General features: G+C 36.4%; 1 protein-coding gene across 2 annotated transcripts in view; it reads right to left on the minus strand.

The window, feature by feature from the left end:
- Positions 1-20680, minus strand: part of NSF (N-ethylmaleimide sensitive factor, vesicle fusing ATPase) — a gene marked incomplete at its 5' end in the record, with an annotated part of 156766 nt that overhangs the window by 31352 nt on the left and 104734 nt on the right. For both annotated transcript variants that reach the window (XM_079905955.1, XM_079905956.1), the window contains 3 exons: positions 10188-10321; positions 13402-13558; positions 16980-17075. In XM_079905955.1, coding sequence (XP_079762081.1) covers positions 10188-10321; positions 13402-13558; positions 16980-17075 — 387 coding nt within the window. The remainder of the gene's footprint in view (positions 1-10187; positions 10322-13401; positions 13559-16979; positions 17076-20680) is intronic.

Below are 20680 nucleotides of genomic sequence, written 5' to 3' on the forward strand. Positions count from 1 at the left end.
ATAACAGGACATTATCTTAAGATAACCAAAGAAATGCAAATTAAGCAAACAGTGAAGGAAGCTGTTATATGCTGGCAAGGATGTAGCAATTTCAAGCCAGACAGAAGAATTAATTTATGTATAAATTTAATGTAAGTGCTCAAGGCCTTGAGACCAGCCTTTTTGTAAATGTTGGGCATTCCTATTCCAGTGACCATAACTGGGGCTCAGTGAATCCCACTGGTGTCATCTGTAAGAATTAATTCCTGTATCCCAGCCTAATCTGATTGATAAGTAACCTCAGTGCACCAAGATGGTAACCACGCCTCTCCCAAGTTTGTTTGTAGTAGCACAATATTCCTTACTGGGTATCTTTTAACTATAGAAGATTAAGAATTAGGTATAGAAATAAAGTAAATTAAACCTAAAATATTAATCTTTTTCATATTAAGTTTAAAGACAATCTGTGAATAGTTGGTCTTTAAACTTCTGTAACAATTAACTTACCATGTTAGATTAACAGATTAGCCTTGCTACTTCAATTTAAAATATGCAGTTGAATAATTAATTTTGATAAACTTTTATGTTGGAAGGTAAAATATAACTTTAATAGCCCTCCAAATGGTAATGGTAATCTGAGATTCACCACAGTTATATTATTAGTTTTAATTTATTACTAAGTAAATGTACTTATAGATTTACTTTGAAATTTAGAATGTTTTGTTTGTTAAACAACTGAAGTACGTCAAAGAGAAAATAAAATATTTTAAATGTGTAAATATTGTTTAAAATATTTAAAGAAATTTGTTATAAAAGTCTCTTTTTGAACTACCTTTTACTAGACTTACAAATAGAATAAAAGAAGTGGACTTAATTTATTTTTATTTATTATGTATTTATTTATTTTAATTATTGTTTTTATTTTTGGCTGTATTGGGTCTGCGTTGCTGCGCGTGGGCTTTCTCTAGTTGCAGCGACCAGGGAGGCTACTCTTCATTGTGTTGCGCGGGTTTCTCATGGTTGTGGCTTCTCTTGTTGCACAGCACGGGCTCTAGGCTCGTGGGCTTCAGTAGTTGTGGCACGCAGGCTCTAGAGTGCAGGCTCAGTAGTTGTAGAGCACAGGCTTAGTTGCTCCCCGGCATGTGGGATCTTCCTGGGCCAGGGATCGAACCCGTGTCCCCTGCATTGACAGGCAGATTCTTAACCACTGCGCCACCAGGGAAGCCCCAGGGGTGGACCTTTTTAAAGTTTAAGTTTTCTTTTGTGTTGAAATACTGGATTTTAAATTATATAATTTTAATATGTTGAATTTTAATTTTTTAGACCTCAAATTAGCTACACATGGTCTTTTCTATGCTCAAAACTCGCCCTCAGAGATGCAAAAACAACAAAAACAAAAGCAAAATAATAACTCATGTTGACAATCTAGATGGTAAGTTCCTCCCCAACATACTGTGTGTATATATATATATTTTTTTCTTTTTTTTCTATATTATTTAAGGTAGGAATTGTCTTCCTCAGTATTATGTTTTCAGGATCTGATGCCTCACTGGTGCCTAATAAATGTTTGCTGTATGCATGCATGAAAGAATGCCTCTGTTGCTTTCCTTTGCACCATCCCCCATACCCCTCAGTCACCCTCCCACATTGTATCAAAATCTCACCTAGCCTTTCGTCCTTAGCTACCTGTCTCCTCACTGGACTGTGAGGTGGAAAAAGAACTTTATTCATGTTATCCTCAGTACCCAGCATAGAAGAGTATTTAGTAATAATATTTGCTCAGTGGATTCAATGGTTGAAACAACACAAGTTCTAATTCCATCTTGCCGTAAGTCACTTGTTTCTCTTCTCCTTTGGTATAGCATTTTGTATATTGTGTATATATTAACGGATTCATTGTATTCTTCCCTATATTACACTAGATTTTAAGCCCTGTGAAGGCAAGTACTATTGTATTTATCTCTGTATCCACATCACTTCATATAATGCCTTATCAGAAAGTAATCAATAAATATTTACTGAAGGAATAAATTTAAATTTATGCATTAAATTCAAGTAGAAATACCAAGTAAGTAGTTGGAGATGTAAGATTGAAGTCAGGGTATGGACATCACCCTCAGGGCAATGACTGCTGAAACCATGAGAGAGGCATGTGATCTTCAAGGAGAAATGGTAGAACTAGAAGAATAAAGAGCTAAGGACTGAATCTTGGAGTGTTGTTCTATGCATTCATTCAACAAATATTTTTGAATTCCTATTATGTGTCAAGCACTAATGAAGGCAATGGAAAGAGTAATGAGTAAGGTCACATGTAACTATAATAAAGCATGGCATCACGATGTTAGAGGAAATACAAGATGATGTGCTGGTATACAGCACGGGAGCGGTGGTAGTCCTTGGGGATACCCTACACATCCTGGTTCTCTCTCTGGCACATGGTAGGATTGTACTTCCTTACCCCCTCTTAAGTTAGGGATGATTACGGGGTTTGCTTTGGGTAGTAAAATGTGAGTACAGAGTATATCACTTTCTGAAAGGAGCTTTAAGAGCCACTGCTTGATTCATCATACATCCTTTATCCTGCCTTGGCTATCATGGAATCGCATATGAGATGGAGTCTCTATTACCTATTAGCTTGAATCTCTGAGAAACTATGGCAGAGCTTCCCCTCTGAGTCATGACGGACAAGTAACGTGGGCAAGAAATAAACTTTGTTGTGTTAAGCCCCTGAGATTTTCAGCGTTGTTCATTATCGCAGCATAACTTAGCCTATTGTTACTGATAAGAGCTTATGGAGTCAACGATGGTCTCCTAAATTTAGGAAGTGACATTTAAGCTGAGACCTGAAGGATGAACAGTGCAGTAAAAAACAGGAAAGAAAGTGTTCTAAGCAGAGTGTACTGATTATTACGAGGCACAGAGATGAGAAAATTTAGGAGCACTGCAGGAACTAACATACAGTCAATAAGAATTAAAATGAAGAGGTGTCAGCATTGGTGCTGTGTGTATGGGGAGTCGTGGGTGAGAGATGAAGCAGAAGAGAAATGGAAGAGACAATGGAAAAGTTTAGAAGCAGTTCCACTGTGGTTCTTTGCTCTTTTTTGAAAACTGGACCATATAGCAGCCAATGTGGTATCCTGCGAACTCCGGTGATTTTAAGAAGTCACTGAAAAAAATGCTTGGCTCTTTAAAACATTTGTTCAGAATTCTACTAAGGGCTCTGATGCAAGCATATCATTCTGTCTGACAGGCTGTAATATCGTGGATTAAAGCCACAGGGGCCCAAGACATCATGGACTGGCTACTTGCATTAGTTTTACACTTTCCCTGAATCAGCCCTTCTCCCTTCTTAAAGCTTACAGGGCTACAGGAACCTTATTCAGGACTCTGCTGGGGTCTAAACTGATGATAAATTTATATGCAGTCTCACTAACTTATCTCAGATACTGTGATTCACAAAGCATTACAAATCACTTCACAGCTGACCACATGGGTTACCTATAACATTTTAGAAGAAAAATACCTAGAGCAGTCTTTAATTTAGTTTTTTTTACAGACAGCTCTTAATGTACTAATTACTACCACGGGGATAGGAGTACTCACAGCAAACTCTCTTAACAACATACTAACCATGACAAACGCTATGCAATTCCAGTTGTAATCTGACCAGTTTCAGTTAACTCTGCTTTAATTTAAATACACACACACCTTTCACTTCTTACACACACATTCTTTTCCTTATGTAGTCACGAGTGTAATATAAGGTCATCACTCTTTCCCTGAATCCATGTTTCTGCCTAGTCTCCTCAGCCTCTTCCATTCTTGGCTTCCTGGCCCAATGCTAAATAAGGAGATACTCAGATTCCACTGGCAAATATATGCGTTTAGCTGCCAGACTAAAATCTAAGTGAGATATTTACATACTGAGCTGGGAAGTTCTACCATAACTTTAGGTAGATAAACCCAAAAAGTAGGAGAGGTACAAGAAGGAAAGATGAAAGAAAAGTAAAATTGTACAAACTGCCGCAGCTCGAATTGAAGAACTGAAGTGCCAAACTTGCCGTCAGTAACAGCACACAGCAAATACACAGTGCCTGCTCCAGACCAAACGCCCAAACAACATTTAGCCAGGCGGGCTGAAGCTCGGGCTACTAGTGGTATCTTACAGACTCTTTAAAAAATTAACTTAAATTTTGATCCTTTCATTTAGTAAGATGAAAGTATGATGCTCAAGTTTTTTCTTGCTGAAGAGGTTATCAGAAGGGGATCATAGAAGTTATCATGCAAAGCAGGACACTTGAAAGGTGGGAGTTGTTAATAATCATGCTGGAACAACAGGTAAAAACCATGATTGCACACAGCACATTGGAGTGTATGGTCATCCTAGTTCTATCAGGGAGTTTCCTGTAGAGCAGGTAAAATTAGCAGAATAGACGTATTCTTAGAGTCAGGTGAGAAGTCTGAAAGAGAAGGCTAAAGAAACAGAATGGAAGAACGGAAGAAAGGAAAAGTGTGGAAAAGAGTGTCAATAGTCAACAGGGAAAAAATGAGAGGTCTATTCTAGAAGATGAAGAACGTCTCTAGAAAACAGAGTTCCATAGTCTATCTCTAGCTGTGGACATAATGAGGTTGTCATCGTTAAACTCTCTGGTGCCTCCACTGTTGGGTGCAAAGGCAGGTGTAGTGGGTCATGAGAGACAACGTGGAATGTGTGGGGCCTGGGACTGCAGCAAAGGCATGCTGGAGGCCCTGTGAGAGGAGGTGTGGGGCTCCTGCTGCCAAGGGTTTAGGGGCAGGTCTGTTATGGTCCTGAAGGACACAGCAAGCTCTCAAGGCACAGAGCCCACTCCTGGAATCTTCAGACAAGCTGGGAGCCACCTGTGTGCAGGGGAGGGGCAGCAGCTGCAGATGCTGGAGTCTACACGAATACAAATGGGAACACGCCAGCATTAGCTCCATGTTAATCCCAGCCTTTCAGAATCACAAACCACAGCAAAGCGTGTACTAAGTAGATTCTGTCCTCCTTTTTCTATAACCTCTTTAGCGCTCTGAGGTAAGTGAAGCCAAATTTTCAGGTTCTTGGGGGGCTGTAAGAGCTCATCTCAGTTCTGAAGTGGCTGGCATGAAGTACCTAGTTAGTAGAAATCTGATGACAGTAGGAATCTGATGACTTAGAAAATCCCTAATGTAGTAAATCTGTCAGCAATTAGTTGAAAGAATACTCTAATCATATTTGGTAGCACATAAAAACGTAAATGAGCAAATTCAAATTGGTGCTATCAGTAATAATCTCTAGTTTCTAAAAATAACTTGGGAGCAGACCAAGCAAACATTAGTTGTCTTCTAATGAAACTGCCTCAGGAAGTGGACCTAAACTTTTGGCAAAGCACTCAAGCTTCCTGGAATGACCTTAAAATCCCTTATTTGTTCTCCCTGCTTTTCAGGAAAAATTCTTAAATTTTCACATGACATGAGCGACAGAGTGGGGTATTTTTAATAATATAAAAAGTCACAAGATCTGAAAGTTAAATTCCACTATAGAGCTACATACACCATCTTCCTTTGTGTGCCGAACAGATACAAACGTCAAAAGACAGAGTGTATTAAACAAAAACAACAAGTGCTCTGTCCCCCAGCAGTACAGGGACCTGTAGTCACTTCCGGGGTGTCCACTTCTCTCAGTTAATGCATGCACAATCTTCAACAAATCAGCTACATGATATATTAGGATGTTAACCAAAAACATCCAAATTCTGTTGCTTAGTAACTGCTGTCAAAAGATCCAATTTCCAGCTCTGCTCTTTGTATGGACTAAACCATGAAAAGAGGAGGATTAGGCACCATGATTCTGTTCTGTGCAGACTACAATTTGCAGTGGGATTTACAGGAGGATATTCAAAGAAGATTATTTCTTTCTTGCAAAGCTAGTGGAAAGGAAAATTTCTTCCATTAATTTTCAGTCCTTTTAAAAACAAGACTGTATTATGCTATTAATGGGTATAGTTTTATAAATCACTAATTTTCTACTTAATTTTGTTCAAACAATGTAGTCACATCGGATTGTTCTATTTCACCTCTGTACTGACTGTATACTCGGAAAGCACCAACATTAGGTAATTAGTTAAAATCAAATTCTACTGCTTTGTTCTTTTGTTCATTTAATGCCATTAACAGAACTAGTAAAATAGGGTTTTTTTTAAAGTATAGATGCAAAAATGGATAAAGGAATGAAAAATTTTAAACAGAATAAAGTTGGGGAAACAAAAATAAAATGGGGGAGAAGAGAAAGATCTGTGAACACTTCAAATATCTTAATGGAACACATAGTATCCCCCCCAGAATGTAAGGATAATACTTCATACAGACTTTGCTAGTATTGAGGAGTTTATCTATGGAGAAAGGATTTATTAAGCAGATTAAGTATAAGGTGAATTTTAAATTAATTGAGAATAAACTACTTACATATATTTTAGCACCATCTGTATGTGAATAAGAATACCTTAGTTGCAATTAAATCTTAGATACTCATTAAAGCAAGCCTAATGGCCCTCTCTACTAACAAAAACTCATCTCTTGGTTTAAGTAATAAAATGGTATATAAAGATATTCTATGACTTAAGTATTCAGACCACCTCTCTCTAAGAAAAATTAATGTGTTATAATATTTCTGAGTTTCACAAACTATTGCCATTGCAAAACATTTTGAAAAATCTTTAAAACTGAGGATCTAGTCATTAAAATGTAGGTGAATAAATGATTTTAATGCCAATCTTTTACCTATCAAATTTGCAAAAAATATATATATATATTTTTAACATCTTTATTGGAGTATAATTGTTTTACAATGTTATGTTAGTTTCTGCAAAAAATATTTTAACAACATTAGGTTCGGGCAAGAGCCCAAGGAAACTGACATTCTTATATGATGGGGCCGCAAGTGTAAATTAGCACAACTTTCTTAAGAGGTGGGCTTTATAAACATTAGTATTTTTACATAAGTTTTAATAGCAATACTTACAAAAATTTGAAAACCATTAATATTTTTACCTTAGCAATCTCAATTCTGAGAATTTATCCTAAAGAAATAACCAGAAATGTATGTGCAATAATAATAAGTAAAAACAACCACTATACTTTACTGAGCACATATTATATCCCAAGGCACTATGTGATACCGTACATAAATCACCATCTCATTTAATTCTCATAACAACCCAATGAGGCAGCTTAATATTATCTTCATTTGGTAGATGAGAAAACAGAGGCTTATATGTTAAGTGACTATAAGAGCTGGTAAGAGCAGTGGAGCTGGGATTCAAATTCAGGTCTATTTGAAACCTAAGTCCAAATTCTCAGCCAGTAAATCAGGATGCTACTCTCAGAAAAATGTAATAAGAAAATGGGGGCAGTGATTGGGAGTTCTACAGAATATTGTTTATAATTGTGAAAAAACCTGGAAACAACATAAATGTTCAACAAAAAAGCAATGTTTAAATGGATATTATACAGCTATTAATTTAACATAATATTAAGATACATTTAATGACAATGAAAAAATTTCATATTAAGTGAAAGAACCAGGTTTAAAACAGTATGTCCAATGTGATCCCCAATATATGTGTGTGTGTACGTGTATCTGAGTAGAGAAGAAAATAGAAGGACAAATATGGGCTTTATTTTCTTCTGTATCCTTTTCTGCATTTTCTAAATTATTTTTGAAATTGGGAAAAGCTACATTTTGGGGGTGGGAGGGAAGCACTTAAAAGGAAAGAAATGTCTTCTCCCTAATGATAAAGAATTATAAATTATTTGTGCTTTGAAAAAAAAAATCTTTCCATCTTCACACTAAAAAAAAAGAAGGGAAGAGAACAATGGTGGGAGGGAGACTAGAACTACTAAAGAATGGCATTAATATTTCATTTTCAAAAGCAAACTGGAAGACTTAGCACCTTTAGATGGGTTTGAGCCCTCAGGCTTTTGTCAATCTATCATTAGGCAACAATGTGAAAACTATTTGCAGGGAAAGATTTTGCAGTATTTCTAATATATTTCTAAGACACCTATGCTTCATTCTTTTCTCTGCTCTGTTCTTTAGTCACAAGGAATAATATTTTTCCCCAAGGAAAACCCAAAAAGTCTTAATATGAATTTATTATACTGTTGAAGCAGAAATGATTTTTGTAACTTTAAGGGTACAAGGATGATCCAGACAGTGAATCATGAATCCAAACCATTTCAAGTAAGCTTGTATAGACACTTATTTTTATACACCTTAGCCTTCTACTCATCTGAAACCCTACCTTGAAAGGCTTCAACAATTTAAAGATTAAATCACAAGTTATTAAGCCATTAATTTAACCATTTAAGCCTCTAAAGTCAGCACATATTACCTTCCCCCCTCAAGTCAATTTGCAAGAGATTGAAATAATAAAAATGATAATATCTCACACTTGCAAAGCAGCTTTGATGTGCAGGAGCCTAAAATACTTCAAAAAAAAACTTTATAGAAAAAACCAGGACCATCCACCCACATCTCAGAGTACATGTGAGGTAGAAGCTGGCAGCTGGTGGAAAGCAGTGGAGTAATTTACCATATGCACAGAAGACGACTACTTTGAACAAGTATAAGGAATAGATGGAGTTAGGAAAATAGAATCAGCTGTTCAATTAAATGCTAAGTTCAATGGCCACCAATTCCAAAGGCTATTTAAATTTTCAACAAAAGCGGTTTAAAGGTTCCCTTTAAAGGGAAAAAGACCAAAAAATAAAGAAAAGCAACCCCTACCTACATTAGGGAGGTTACTGGTCCTAGTGATTCTGTCCAGATTTTCCTGGGAAGGATAGATACTACAGGTCTCACTTCAGACACAGAATAAACAGACTATGATATTTAAGTTCTTGTATCTACAACATTTCCCTCGCTTTCACACTCAACTTCAAAGACCTTACGCAGAATATTTACCTTGACGTTTTGGTGTGGAATCCTGTTCCAAGCTCCGCCTCCTCTATCCATTTCAAGCAATCTACACAAATGATTTTCTGCTACCTGCACAAACATGAGACTAACTTCTCAAACTTATATTTTTTGGGAGTCTGCTTTTGAAAGAATGTATTTTCCTCTTCAATCTCTTCCCTAAAGAAAAACTAAGGTAATTCTATCCTACATCTTTATAAAGTGAGGGCCTAAGAACAAGGTAAAAGAACATCTGAGCTGTCTTTACTAGGCAGCAAGCCCATTCTCAAGATTCTTTCCCCTCATTCTGATTTTCTCACATCTCTTTAACTTACAGTAAGTTCTTATTTATAAAAGATCAAGCATGAAAAAAAGGATTTAAGTAAAATAAATACTTCAACTAAATATATAAAAAATAATCTTTCTTCACTGTCTGGGAGTATGCAAAACCAGAATATCAATGGAAATTAAGTGAGGTGAAACAGGCATTAAGAGTGTTCAGCATTGATTTTTGTTGTTTTTCTTTTCTGTTTTTAATGAGCAACCACCTACTATCCTAAATGCCTTACATGGTACCTGCTTGAATGTAAGAGCGATGAACCAGACGATCTTAGAGTTCTTTCAGTGCTAGGATTCTATGTTGTTCTAACTTTCACCAGTGGTTCAAAGCAGCTGTATTAAGAAGGTGACAAATGGCACTTGGAGAAAGGCAAAAAGACAAGGACCGCACTAAGTCTGCCAAGCAGACTGATTACTATCTAATATACCACCATCTTTCTGTAGGGGTTTTGAGAATATCTTTCCAATGATACACCTCTGTTCTTTCCCAAACTATACAGTCAATTTAATTGACCCTAGTCTGACTTTATACATTGATGAAAGAACTTAAAAATTCCTAAATGAATTTGCTCCACTCTACTCAAACAATCTTAACTGTGATCTTTCAATCAAGTCAATACAAACTTAAGAAATGAAAATTAATCATAATACACACTAAACAAAGCATAATTTGGAAGATAAGGATACTCTAATAAAAATGCATTACGAAGTTAAATACTATGTCTAAAACAGTTGCTGTTTCCCACCAAATTCTGCTGATAATTTAATTCTACTTGAGAAGAACATAACTGCCATGGCATATATATATACACACACAAGGACAGATATATATGTACATGTGTACGTACACACGCACACGCGCGTGCACACACATCTAAGAGATAGGAAATTAAAATGAAAGTAAAAATCCTGATACCTTCTTCATGGCCTGACACTTGGCTGTCTCAGAAAAGCCAATCATCTTATCAGGAGAACAGATCTTGATGAAGGGGAAGTTGGATTCCTCTGCGATCTTTGCAGCCAAAGCAGTCTTCCCACTGTGAGGAGGACCTGCATAACAATACGAGCAAGTCAGGGGAAAAAAGCCAACCTAAGCAAAGAGGAATAAAACAAGTTTAAACTTTTATCCACAATGTACTGAGGCCTCAACTAGTTGCTCATTAACATTTCCTGACACAATTTCACGGCAGACATGTTTTCTCTTATTTATTAGCAACTAAATTTAATGAACTGATTAGCACTTCTCAAAAGTATACTGAAATATATTCCTTCTTTCTTTCTCACATAACCTTAATCTTTCAAACTTCTGGCTAAATATACAAAATGCAAGCGTTTTGCTTCTTTAAAAAGAAAGAGAATGCATTCGAATGCATATCAGTACCTATGTTACTAGTTCTATCAAATCATTTGTCTGACAAAAAAATACAATCTTCTTAGGAGGTGATATTAGGGGCAGAGAAAACTGCCTTATTAGAAGCAAACGTGACTTAAAGAGCTAGGAAACTAAAGACTCAGGTCTTCTCATGAAAGCAACCAAAGCTACTTACTTATATTTAGACATTTCCTCCTTCCATTCTGTGTAATAAAAGATGTGCCCCTCTTCCAACCATAAATTGACCAATCATTCTTTCCCATCTTCTCAGGAACCTGACATTATTATTATTATTTTTTTTAATTTTATTTTTTATACAGCAGGTTCTTATTAGTTATCCATTTTATACATATTAGTGTATACATGTCAATCCCAAGCTCCCAATTTATCTCACACACACACACACACACCACTTTCCCCCTTGGTGTCCATACATTTGTTCTCTACATCTGTGAGGAACCTGACATTATTGACTGTACCCTCTCCCCCATATGTTCCACCCCTCCCTCTTCCCTGGAGCCTTACCAACGGCATTTAAACATGCTCTAGTCTACTGACAGTTTAATAAACAAAACAAAAAAAACCTCTTTCTTGACTTCACTACTCTCAACACTACTCTGCCTTCTCCCTTCGAAATGGAACCTCCCTAAATAATCATTTACACCAGCTGCCTTCACTCTTCACCTTCCATCCATCCTCAAACAAACGCTATGGCTTCCATTGCCATTACATGGGACAGGCTCCCATCAGGGTCACCAATGACCTCCACGTCGCCAAATCCAACACTTTATCTGTTGGCCTCTCAGGAATATTTGATACAACTGATAACTCTCCTCTTTATTTATTTTTCTTTTTTTCATAATCAATTTTTATTGGAGTATAGCTGCTTTACAATGTTGTGTTAGTTTCTACTGTACAGCAAAGTGAATCAGCTATACCTCTCTTCCTTCCTTACTTTTCTTGGCTTCTGTGACAGCACATTCTCTTTTTCCCCCCTCTTACCTCTCTGGTTATTTTTGCTCAATCTCCTTTGTCAACTCTTCCTGCTCTACTTAGTCCTTAAATGTTGACACACCTCAGAGATTAGTCCTAGGCCCCCCATTTCTTCTCAACCTACCCTTTCTGTAAGTGACTTCATCCACGCCCATGGATTCAACAACAGTCTACATACTGACAACTCATGAATGTATACTGCCAGCGAGACCTCTCTTCTAAGCACTAGACCCACATATCCAGTGGGCTACTCAACATTTCCCATTCAATTATCCTACAGGAACCATGAACTTAATGTGTCCAAAACTGAACTCATGATCTTTCTTTCTGAAATGTACTTCTCCACTAGCGTTCCCAGTCTTAGTAAACAATAGCATTTACCAGCCGTGAATACCAGAAACCTGGGGATCATGTTTGATCTCTCCCCATTTTCAATCTACTTACTATTTCTAAGCTTCAGCTTCCTTATCTACAAAATAGGGATAACAGCAGCATCTGCCCCCACAGGATTGAAGTGGGGTTTAAATGAGAAAGTATATGTAAAGTGCTAGTAGACTGACTGGCAAATAGTTAAGAGTTCAAAGAATGTTAGCTTAATTATGCTTAATAATTAATTAATCATTATTATAATTATCATAAAGTCTCTTTTATTCTCCCTCCTAAATATTTCTCAAAAGGGTCTACATAACTCCATCTCTCCTACCACTACAGTACTTCAAACCATAATCAGCTCTCATTAAAACTAATGCAACTGCTTCTCACCATTGGTCTTTCCTGTGTATTTTCGCCACTCTAATCCTTTCTCTATCACAAAGCAGTCATGACGTTTTGAAAATATAAATCTGATCATGTCACTTCACTGCTTAAAATCCTACAAATGGCTCCCCACTGCCCCCTGGACAGAGTCTAAATCCTTAACATGGTCTACAAGGCTTTGCACGAACTGGCTCCTGTCTAATTCTTCAGTCTCATGTCTTAGCCAATCTCCCTTTCTGGTTCAGTCTCCTTCCAGCCCAGGGCTTTTTCACACGCTGGTCCCTCTGTTTAGAACATCTTCCGCAGTTACTATGCACGCCCAGCTTCTCCTTGTCCTTTAGGTCTTGGCTGAATGTGTTTCTCTCAGGGAGCCCCCACCCCTAGCCCTTTGGAAGGGGCTGGATTCCCCTGTCATGTGGACTCACTGAACTTTTCTGTTGTTCTACTAATTATAACTATAAAAAATAATTGGTAGAATGTCCTTCCTTTTTTGTCTACTTGGTAAAATCCTAACTGATCCTACAAAATCTAAATTGAACACTTTCTTTGACCACCCCTGGGCAAAATGACTTGCATTCACATACCCTTACACACATACATGGTAGTTAGGTATTTGTTTACATGGTTTTTTTCATGACCAGACTCAACTCTGTGAATGTCTTTGTGTCTCCAGCAACCAGTTCAATGCCTAAGACACAGTAAATACTCAGTGAATATTTTTTTAATTGAATTGAATATTATGTGGTATCATAGAGTCTATTAAGTAACATAGAAATTTAGATACAATCTTATAAGAAAACTAGTTGCTATCATTCATTAGTAACATTCTAACCCAAGAAGATTTAAATTCGTGCACAATATCGGAACACAGAATGGATTGCTATTTTCAAATCATGAACAGGTTTAGAACTGAAAATAATTCATTTTTCTGGAATGTGCTAAAGGGCTTTGTAAAAGTGCTTCTTTTTCTTTTTTCAGCTTTTGATGCTATCACATCATTTTTTCTCACCTTCCAGAAGGACGCTAACCAATGGTGTGCGGTCACTGTTTTTAGTCTGTTGGACCAGCAGCTCCCCATCTTCTAGAACTCGAGTAACTGGATCACCCCATTTGATGATACCATTCATAATGTAACTTGCATAATCCTCTTGGTTTGTGCCAAATGCCTATGAAGGAAAAGGACAGTTTAAAGCATTTTCAGCGTCAGTATTAAAAATTAAATATTTAAAGGTATAAAGGATGAGTAATAATTCCTACATGCTAGGGCTATAGCAATATCCCATATTAATATAAAAAGCCTGAAAAGAAAAAAAAAACTTTTATAATTTCTCATTTAACTTTTTACCCAATTGGAGCAAAAACTGCTTCACGTGACTTAATGGAATAAAAAATATATTTAGGCTCAGATTCTGTGAGGGCTCAAGCCCTCGCAATCCCTGAGAAAGGGTATGTTCCAACATGCTTGTTTCTATAAGGAGTACATGGGTTGTGGCCTTCTGTCAAGAGCAAAGAGAAAGAGAGAATATGGATTTAGAAATTAGAAACAGTTGGCTCAGCACACAAAGATACTATCCTAACACTGACTGTAGGTGTCAGATATTAAAATGGAAATATGAAATGGTAATGAGGAGATCTTGTCCACATACACTTGGTGGTAGGGGGTATAAGTCGAATCGCACCAAAAGGTAAGTGTGTGTGTAAATGTAAGATTTAGAACGAGCTAGAAATGAGCAGAGGTAATGAAGATTGAAGGGTTAGGGAAAGGAAAGAAAAGCAATTGCTATATATAATCATTTCATTTGTACTATATATGGGGGCATAAATCACAACCCTTTTCATTTTCAACTTCTAATCTCAAATTGTAATGCTCATCAAACCAGCTACCAAAAGTAGTTAAAAACTTTAGTACTTATTTACTTAATTGAATAGCATTTCCACAAGGTTAACAGGAGAAAAAATGAGTAGGAAAATATAACCCAATGTAATATAAAGCTCATATAGCTTGACAATTTCTAATTTAAAAAAATTATCACAATCCTAAAGTCAAATTTTCACTCCCCAATGTATGGAATAACTTTAACAGTTCTTTAGAACTTGCACCTAACAGAAAGTCATCCTTTGTAATACTGTTTATAAACAGTATACAGTGGTCTCATCACTCTATTATTTTGCCACCAAATCATTTTTCAGACCACTCTTTGGTCCTTGCATACACTAGTGCTTTGATTCCTGAGTACGGAGTAAAGTTCTTATTCCCTGGTCTGAATATGGTAAATGCAGTGGCTGTGTAAAAAGTTATAAAGGAAGAGCCTAATAAATACTGGTTGGAAGGCTGTTGTAGGAAATATGTAGATTGGCTGGCTTTTGTCTAACAGAGCTGAGATACGTGAACCAGAAAACAGTGACCCTCCCAAGCTATATAATATGTATGAGTCATCCTTACTTATCCTGTCATTTCAGTTTTTGTTTTATCCCCCAGACCCCTGGAATAAATAAAAGTTACTGCTTACTTAACTAAGTTATCTTAGTTGCCCCTTTCCTTGTAGCCAAATTACCTGCCTTGAAAAAATTTTAAGATAGATCAGTTAGGCTGGGCTCTAATATTTTTGGTAACTATTACAAATAATAACAGCAAAAGATTAAACCATTTCCACTGCTGAGTAACTTTTGAAAAGTCAGTTAAAAGTCAGAATAGTCATAAAAAAGCAGACAGGGGGCTTCCCTGGTGGCATAGTGGTTAAGAATCCGCCTGCCAATGCAGGGGACACAGGTTTGAGCCCTGGTCTGGGAAGATCCCACATGCCACAGAGCAACTAAGCCTGTGCGCCACAACTACTGAGCCTGCGCTCTAGAGCCTGTGCGCCGCAACTACTGAAGCCAGTGAGTCACAACTACTGAGCCCGTGAGCCACAACTACTGAAGCCCACGTGCCTAGAGCCCATGCTCTGCAACAAGAGAAGTCACCACAATGAAAAGCCCGCACACCACAATGAAGAGAGTAGCCCCCGCTCGCTACAACTAGAGAAAGCCCACACGCAGCAACAAAGACCCAACGCAGCCAAAAATAAATAAATAAATTAATTAATTAATTTTTTAAAAAAGCAGATGGGCTAAAACAAGTTGATTTTTGTCTTTAAAGGAGATACTTGCAACAAATAATTATTGTCAAGGATATATAAAGAACTTATACAGATCAAATAAAAATAAACAATACAACAGAAAAATAGGCAAAACACATGAATGGCATCTCACAGAAGATACTCATATGGCCAATAAACATATGGAGAAATACTTCACAGGTAATCAGTGAAATGAAAATCAAGACCAAAATGTGATCCCATTTTACATCCAACTGAATGGCAAAAAGTAAGTCTGACAATACCAAGTGTTGTATAGGATGCAGAGAACAGGATCTCTTTTACATTATTGGGGGAAGTGTTTATTGGTTCAACCACTGAAAAAAACAGCTTTAAAGTCTTAGTTTGAATTGTACATTCATATACCCAGCAACCCAGCAATTTAATTCCTAAACATATATCTAGGAGAAACTCATTCAAGAATGCTTTAGCAGCAGTTGTTTGTAATAACAAAAAACTAGTAATGTTCCAACTGCCCATTGACAGGAAAACAGACAAATTGTGTTAGTCACACAATGGAAGGCTATCCAGCAATGAAAATAAATGAGGCATAGCACAATCATATCATATAGATGACTTGATAATAAAATACATAATAAAATAGCAAGTCTCAAAAAATCAATACATACCATATTTTATTTTACACACTGTAGACTAATGACAGTATGTCATGAATTAAAGATTAAGGTTAATCCAATTCTGTGCACCCAAGGTCCATTGAAGAAAGAAAAACAACATACACACCTTTTTAAGGTTCTACAATTTGTTTTTGTATTAATATAGGACTCCAAGTAATGGTTACTCAAACATGAGTGGTTGTTTTATAGAAAAATGGGTTAATGACCTTATAATGTATTCTAAAACTCCAACTATGACTACTGAGTTTTGAGTATATTTTAAGAAAATTGACACCTTTTTAAAAAAGGGCACTGAAAATGGTTAAAAGTTTTAGAAACTATAGCAGTTAGAGGAACTGGAGGTATTGAGCAAGAAAAAGGGATGCCTTGGAGGAGGGTGGGGAAAGGGAGAGAGAAAGGAGATGAGAATTACTTTTAAACATAATAACTAACATATGAAGGATGGATGAATTAGGATGAATTTAGGTTTCCGTAGCTTCAGATTATATAAGAACTAATGAGAAAACTATTTCTAGTTCAAAACAATTTAAGAACTAATAATTAGAAAGTCTCAAAATTGAATGGTCTGCCTTACAAGATGGTGAGCTCCCTATCATGAGAAATATTTCAGTAAGTCTTGGTTAATTACCCAGCCATCAGAGTTACTGAACAGATGTTTCTTATATTGGACAGTTCCAGTACTGAGATTTTATGATTTTTTAAAAACTACACGTGATATAACCTTCCAAAATATTGAGTAAAATGGCACTTATTTTTCCCCTGAATTATTATTATTATTTTTGGCTTATACATCACTCAGTATTCATACTCACTGGTTTGATATCATTCTCCAAAGAAGCAAGGAAGTCTCCTCTTGTCACCTGCAGGCTCTCTGCTTTCTCCATGTCCACTTCCACTTTAGTACTGGCCTGATTAGAAATGAAAACAAAACGTTAAGGACTTCCAAGATTTAAGAATATTTTCAGCCTAAGAATATAACACCTGAGGATATAAAAGGCATATTTCCACAGACAAAAAAAATCTCTCTCAAATTCACAAACATACATACACACACACACACCTACATATACATATATTATGCCTTTTGCCTGAACAACTCCACTTCTAGGTGTTTATCCCATGAATATACTCACAAATGTGCACAAAGTTATATGTACCAGGATATCTACTAGAGTAATTTGTAATAGCCGAAGACTGGAAGCAAATTAAATGTCCATGAAGAGGGTACCAGTCAAGTAAATTATCACATATCTTTACCAAAGGACACTGGATAGAGTTCTTTTTTGTTTTTATTTTTCAAAATGAGGCACGAGGAGGAGAAACTATATAGAGAGGGTCTCTAGAAACAGTGGTTTTCATCCTCAGCTGCCTAACAGAATAACGCCTAGAGTCTTTAAAGATATACACACACACCCCTACATACTTATACAGATGCCCAGCCCCACCCTGCAGGATTTTGATTTAAAAGGTCCAGCAGAGGGTCCATGCATTTACATTTTTATAAAGTGCACAGGTGGTTCTGATGCTCAACCAGGTTTGTGAACCATTATCCTAGGAGACCAAGGACCTACAACTTTGATTTTTACTCATACTCTCTGCTTGAGAATCTATGTGCCAGCTCCAAATATTCTGCTTATTGCACCTGAAGCTACCACTTAGAACAGACATCTGGAGAAGCATCAAGGCCTTTATCAGCACTTGGAGCTGCCTGGACCTGATGAGTGATTGAGATACCAACACACTTTTTAACGTGACTGGGCTCACTCCCAATAGCACAAGGCAAGTGAGTCTAATTTTTAAAATGGTACTATGGGCTTTAAAAAAACATATCTTCAAAAAAATCTGACTACAAAACCAAAGCATGTTAAGCAGTATCAACCTTCCAAAGGTTATTATAAAATATGAGTCATGTTCCTTTAGGAATGGACTGCTGAGACAAATAAAATGACAAACATTCTGTAAAACTCAGCCTTATGGGACAAAAAGAACTCTGTCAGAAAACTAGATCAAGATGGCAAACAGAACACTTTTATTTGTCTCCCTTCCTGCCCCAAATCCCATGAAATGACAGAAAGTGAGAGAGAATGGTTAAAAAGCATGGAACATGTATCTGGAAGTTTTAACACTGATCTAAGAGGAGTCTCAGAAGGAAAGAAGAGAAAGAATGATAGAGAAAAAAACAATAAAAGACAGAAGAAAAAAAATTTCTCCGGCTGAAGAGAGGTGTATCTTTGCAATTTAAAGGTTTCAATGAGTGATCAGGGTAAATGAAAAGAAACCCACATCTGTCTAGACACAGTGTTGTAAACTATCAGAACACCGAAGGTGAAGAGAAATTTCTAGAACCTTTTTGAGAGACAAAAACAGGTCACCTGTAAAAGGAACCAGAATAAACACTAGAAACTAGAAGACAATGCAACCATGTCTTCAAAAATCCATCTGGCTATCTATCTATCCTAGAAAATGATTCTCGTATGTACACAGGGAGGCACAGGCAAGCATCTTCATAACAGTGTTATGAAATACTATTATGATTTCCTTTTAGAGTGAAACTGAATTCAAATGACAGAAACATATAGCAATATGAAGGGAAAATCTTGTCTATCTTTCAGCATTTGCTGAAAAAAATGACAGATTTCAGGACTGCAGCTGGTATGAACCTTGCATTTTTACTACTAAGAAAGGACTCACCCAATGGATTAAAGTGAATTAAGATGGCTGGGGGGCAGTTATTTTAGAACAATTTGTTTTTAGACACTCCAGGAATTTCAGAAGTCACCTAATTGTAAGTAATCAATACTACAATGATAAACCTTTCATACCTATTCATTAAAATAAGTTTAAGGACTTCTCTTGGCCAATTTTTACTATTTTACTATTTTACTATTTTGTCAAAATCTCAAAATGTTATTTAAAAAAATCTACAATTCTGAATTTTTATTCATTCAGAAAACCTTTTCTTATTTGTCTGAATTAGTGTGATTTTTTCTGCATTTTATTTATAACAGCTAATCAATATGGAAGAGGCAACATCTTTCAGCTTATACCTGCAGAAACTAATAAACTTGTATTTCAACACTAGCAAATATCCAGTGGTCACACTTAAATTTCATAACCTTTTAAATCTGACCTTTCAAAGTTCTTATCATTCCTCTTAAATTAAGGGTAGAATGACCTTAATCATTCAAAATTCTACAGAAAATAAAAAAGAATTTTATTGAAATTCTGAAAACATAAATCAGCTGATTCATTTGTAAAGTGTGTGTGTGTGTTTGTGTGTGTGTCCTCAATTTATTTCCTTACAACAGATTAGAGCAGAAGAAATTTGTGTTATCTTCTCTACCTGAAGCAGAAATTCCTTTCAAGCTAAAAACAACCAAATGTCACATGAATTTTAGTTGACCACAAACATGGATTCAAGCACAAATGACATGCACATCAGGTGTTCATGACTGGATTTTCCACTTGCTTCAAAAAACCTGAAAGAACAGTTTAACAGGGAAGACTTGTTTAGTTTATTTCACCTGACTTTGTTTAAACCTAATTCTTTTGAAAAGGAAGCAAAATAACACTAATAATGGCTTTTTTCTTGGCCATGCCAGTAGACTTGCGGGATCTCAGTTCCCCGACCAGGGATTGAACCCAGGTCCTGGCAGTGAGAGCACCGAATCCTAACCACTGGACTGCCAGGGAATTCCCAATAATGGCTTTTTACAATACAAACAAAGAACATCATAATAAACAGATGAATGTTGTGTATAAGTTCTACACCAACTGAGGCGCTTCCACAAACAGTATTTGATTTCATTTTTACAAAAACTTGATGAAATAGGTAGTTATTTCCCCTTGACAAATCAGAAACAAAAAAAGTGGGAAGAACTGTAACACATAACCACACCTTCTGACTACAAAACTTGTGATTTTTCCACCGTTTCTCATTGCCTCGTGTGTAAATAAATCCAATACATGCTTAAAGAAAGCACGTTTCTTGACAATGGCTTAGAGACACTTTGGGATAAGATTATTGTGATAAAAATGACAAATGACTAAATAGGATAAAAAATCCAGTGGCTAATGCATATGAAAAATCTGATACCTAATAAACTAGCTATTGTCGATTATAGTATCAAGAAGCACTGATGTGGTCTGAGGTGAAAGATCGGTATGGTGGGGAGCAATTTTCACATCATTTATACAATTTTTCTTGAAGTCACCATCACTTTTTCTAAGACATTTCTTACGACAAGGAGAAAGAATGGATGAATGAAATGAATGGGTCCATTCTATAAAGGACCCAATACTATATTTCCACACTATCCAGTCCTTTGGCATTCTCAATTTTTTTTTGTTTTGTTTTAATGCAGTAGTACTAGTATCCTCCTCCCCACTGGGCCTCCAGTATTTTAAAGAGGTTTACCATCTTGTCTAAAGTGGCCTCTTCCATTATGGCATTCTTGAGCTAGAACAAAGTCAGTTCCATTATGTAGGGGTATTATGGCTTATAGATAGAGTT

The sequence above is a fragment of the Stenella coeruleoalba genome (genome assembly GCF_951394435.1).
Source record: "Stenella coeruleoalba genome assembly, chromosome: 19".
Lineage (NCBI taxonomy): Eukaryota > Metazoa > Chordata > Mammalia > Artiodactyla > Delphinidae > Stenella > Stenella coeruleoalba.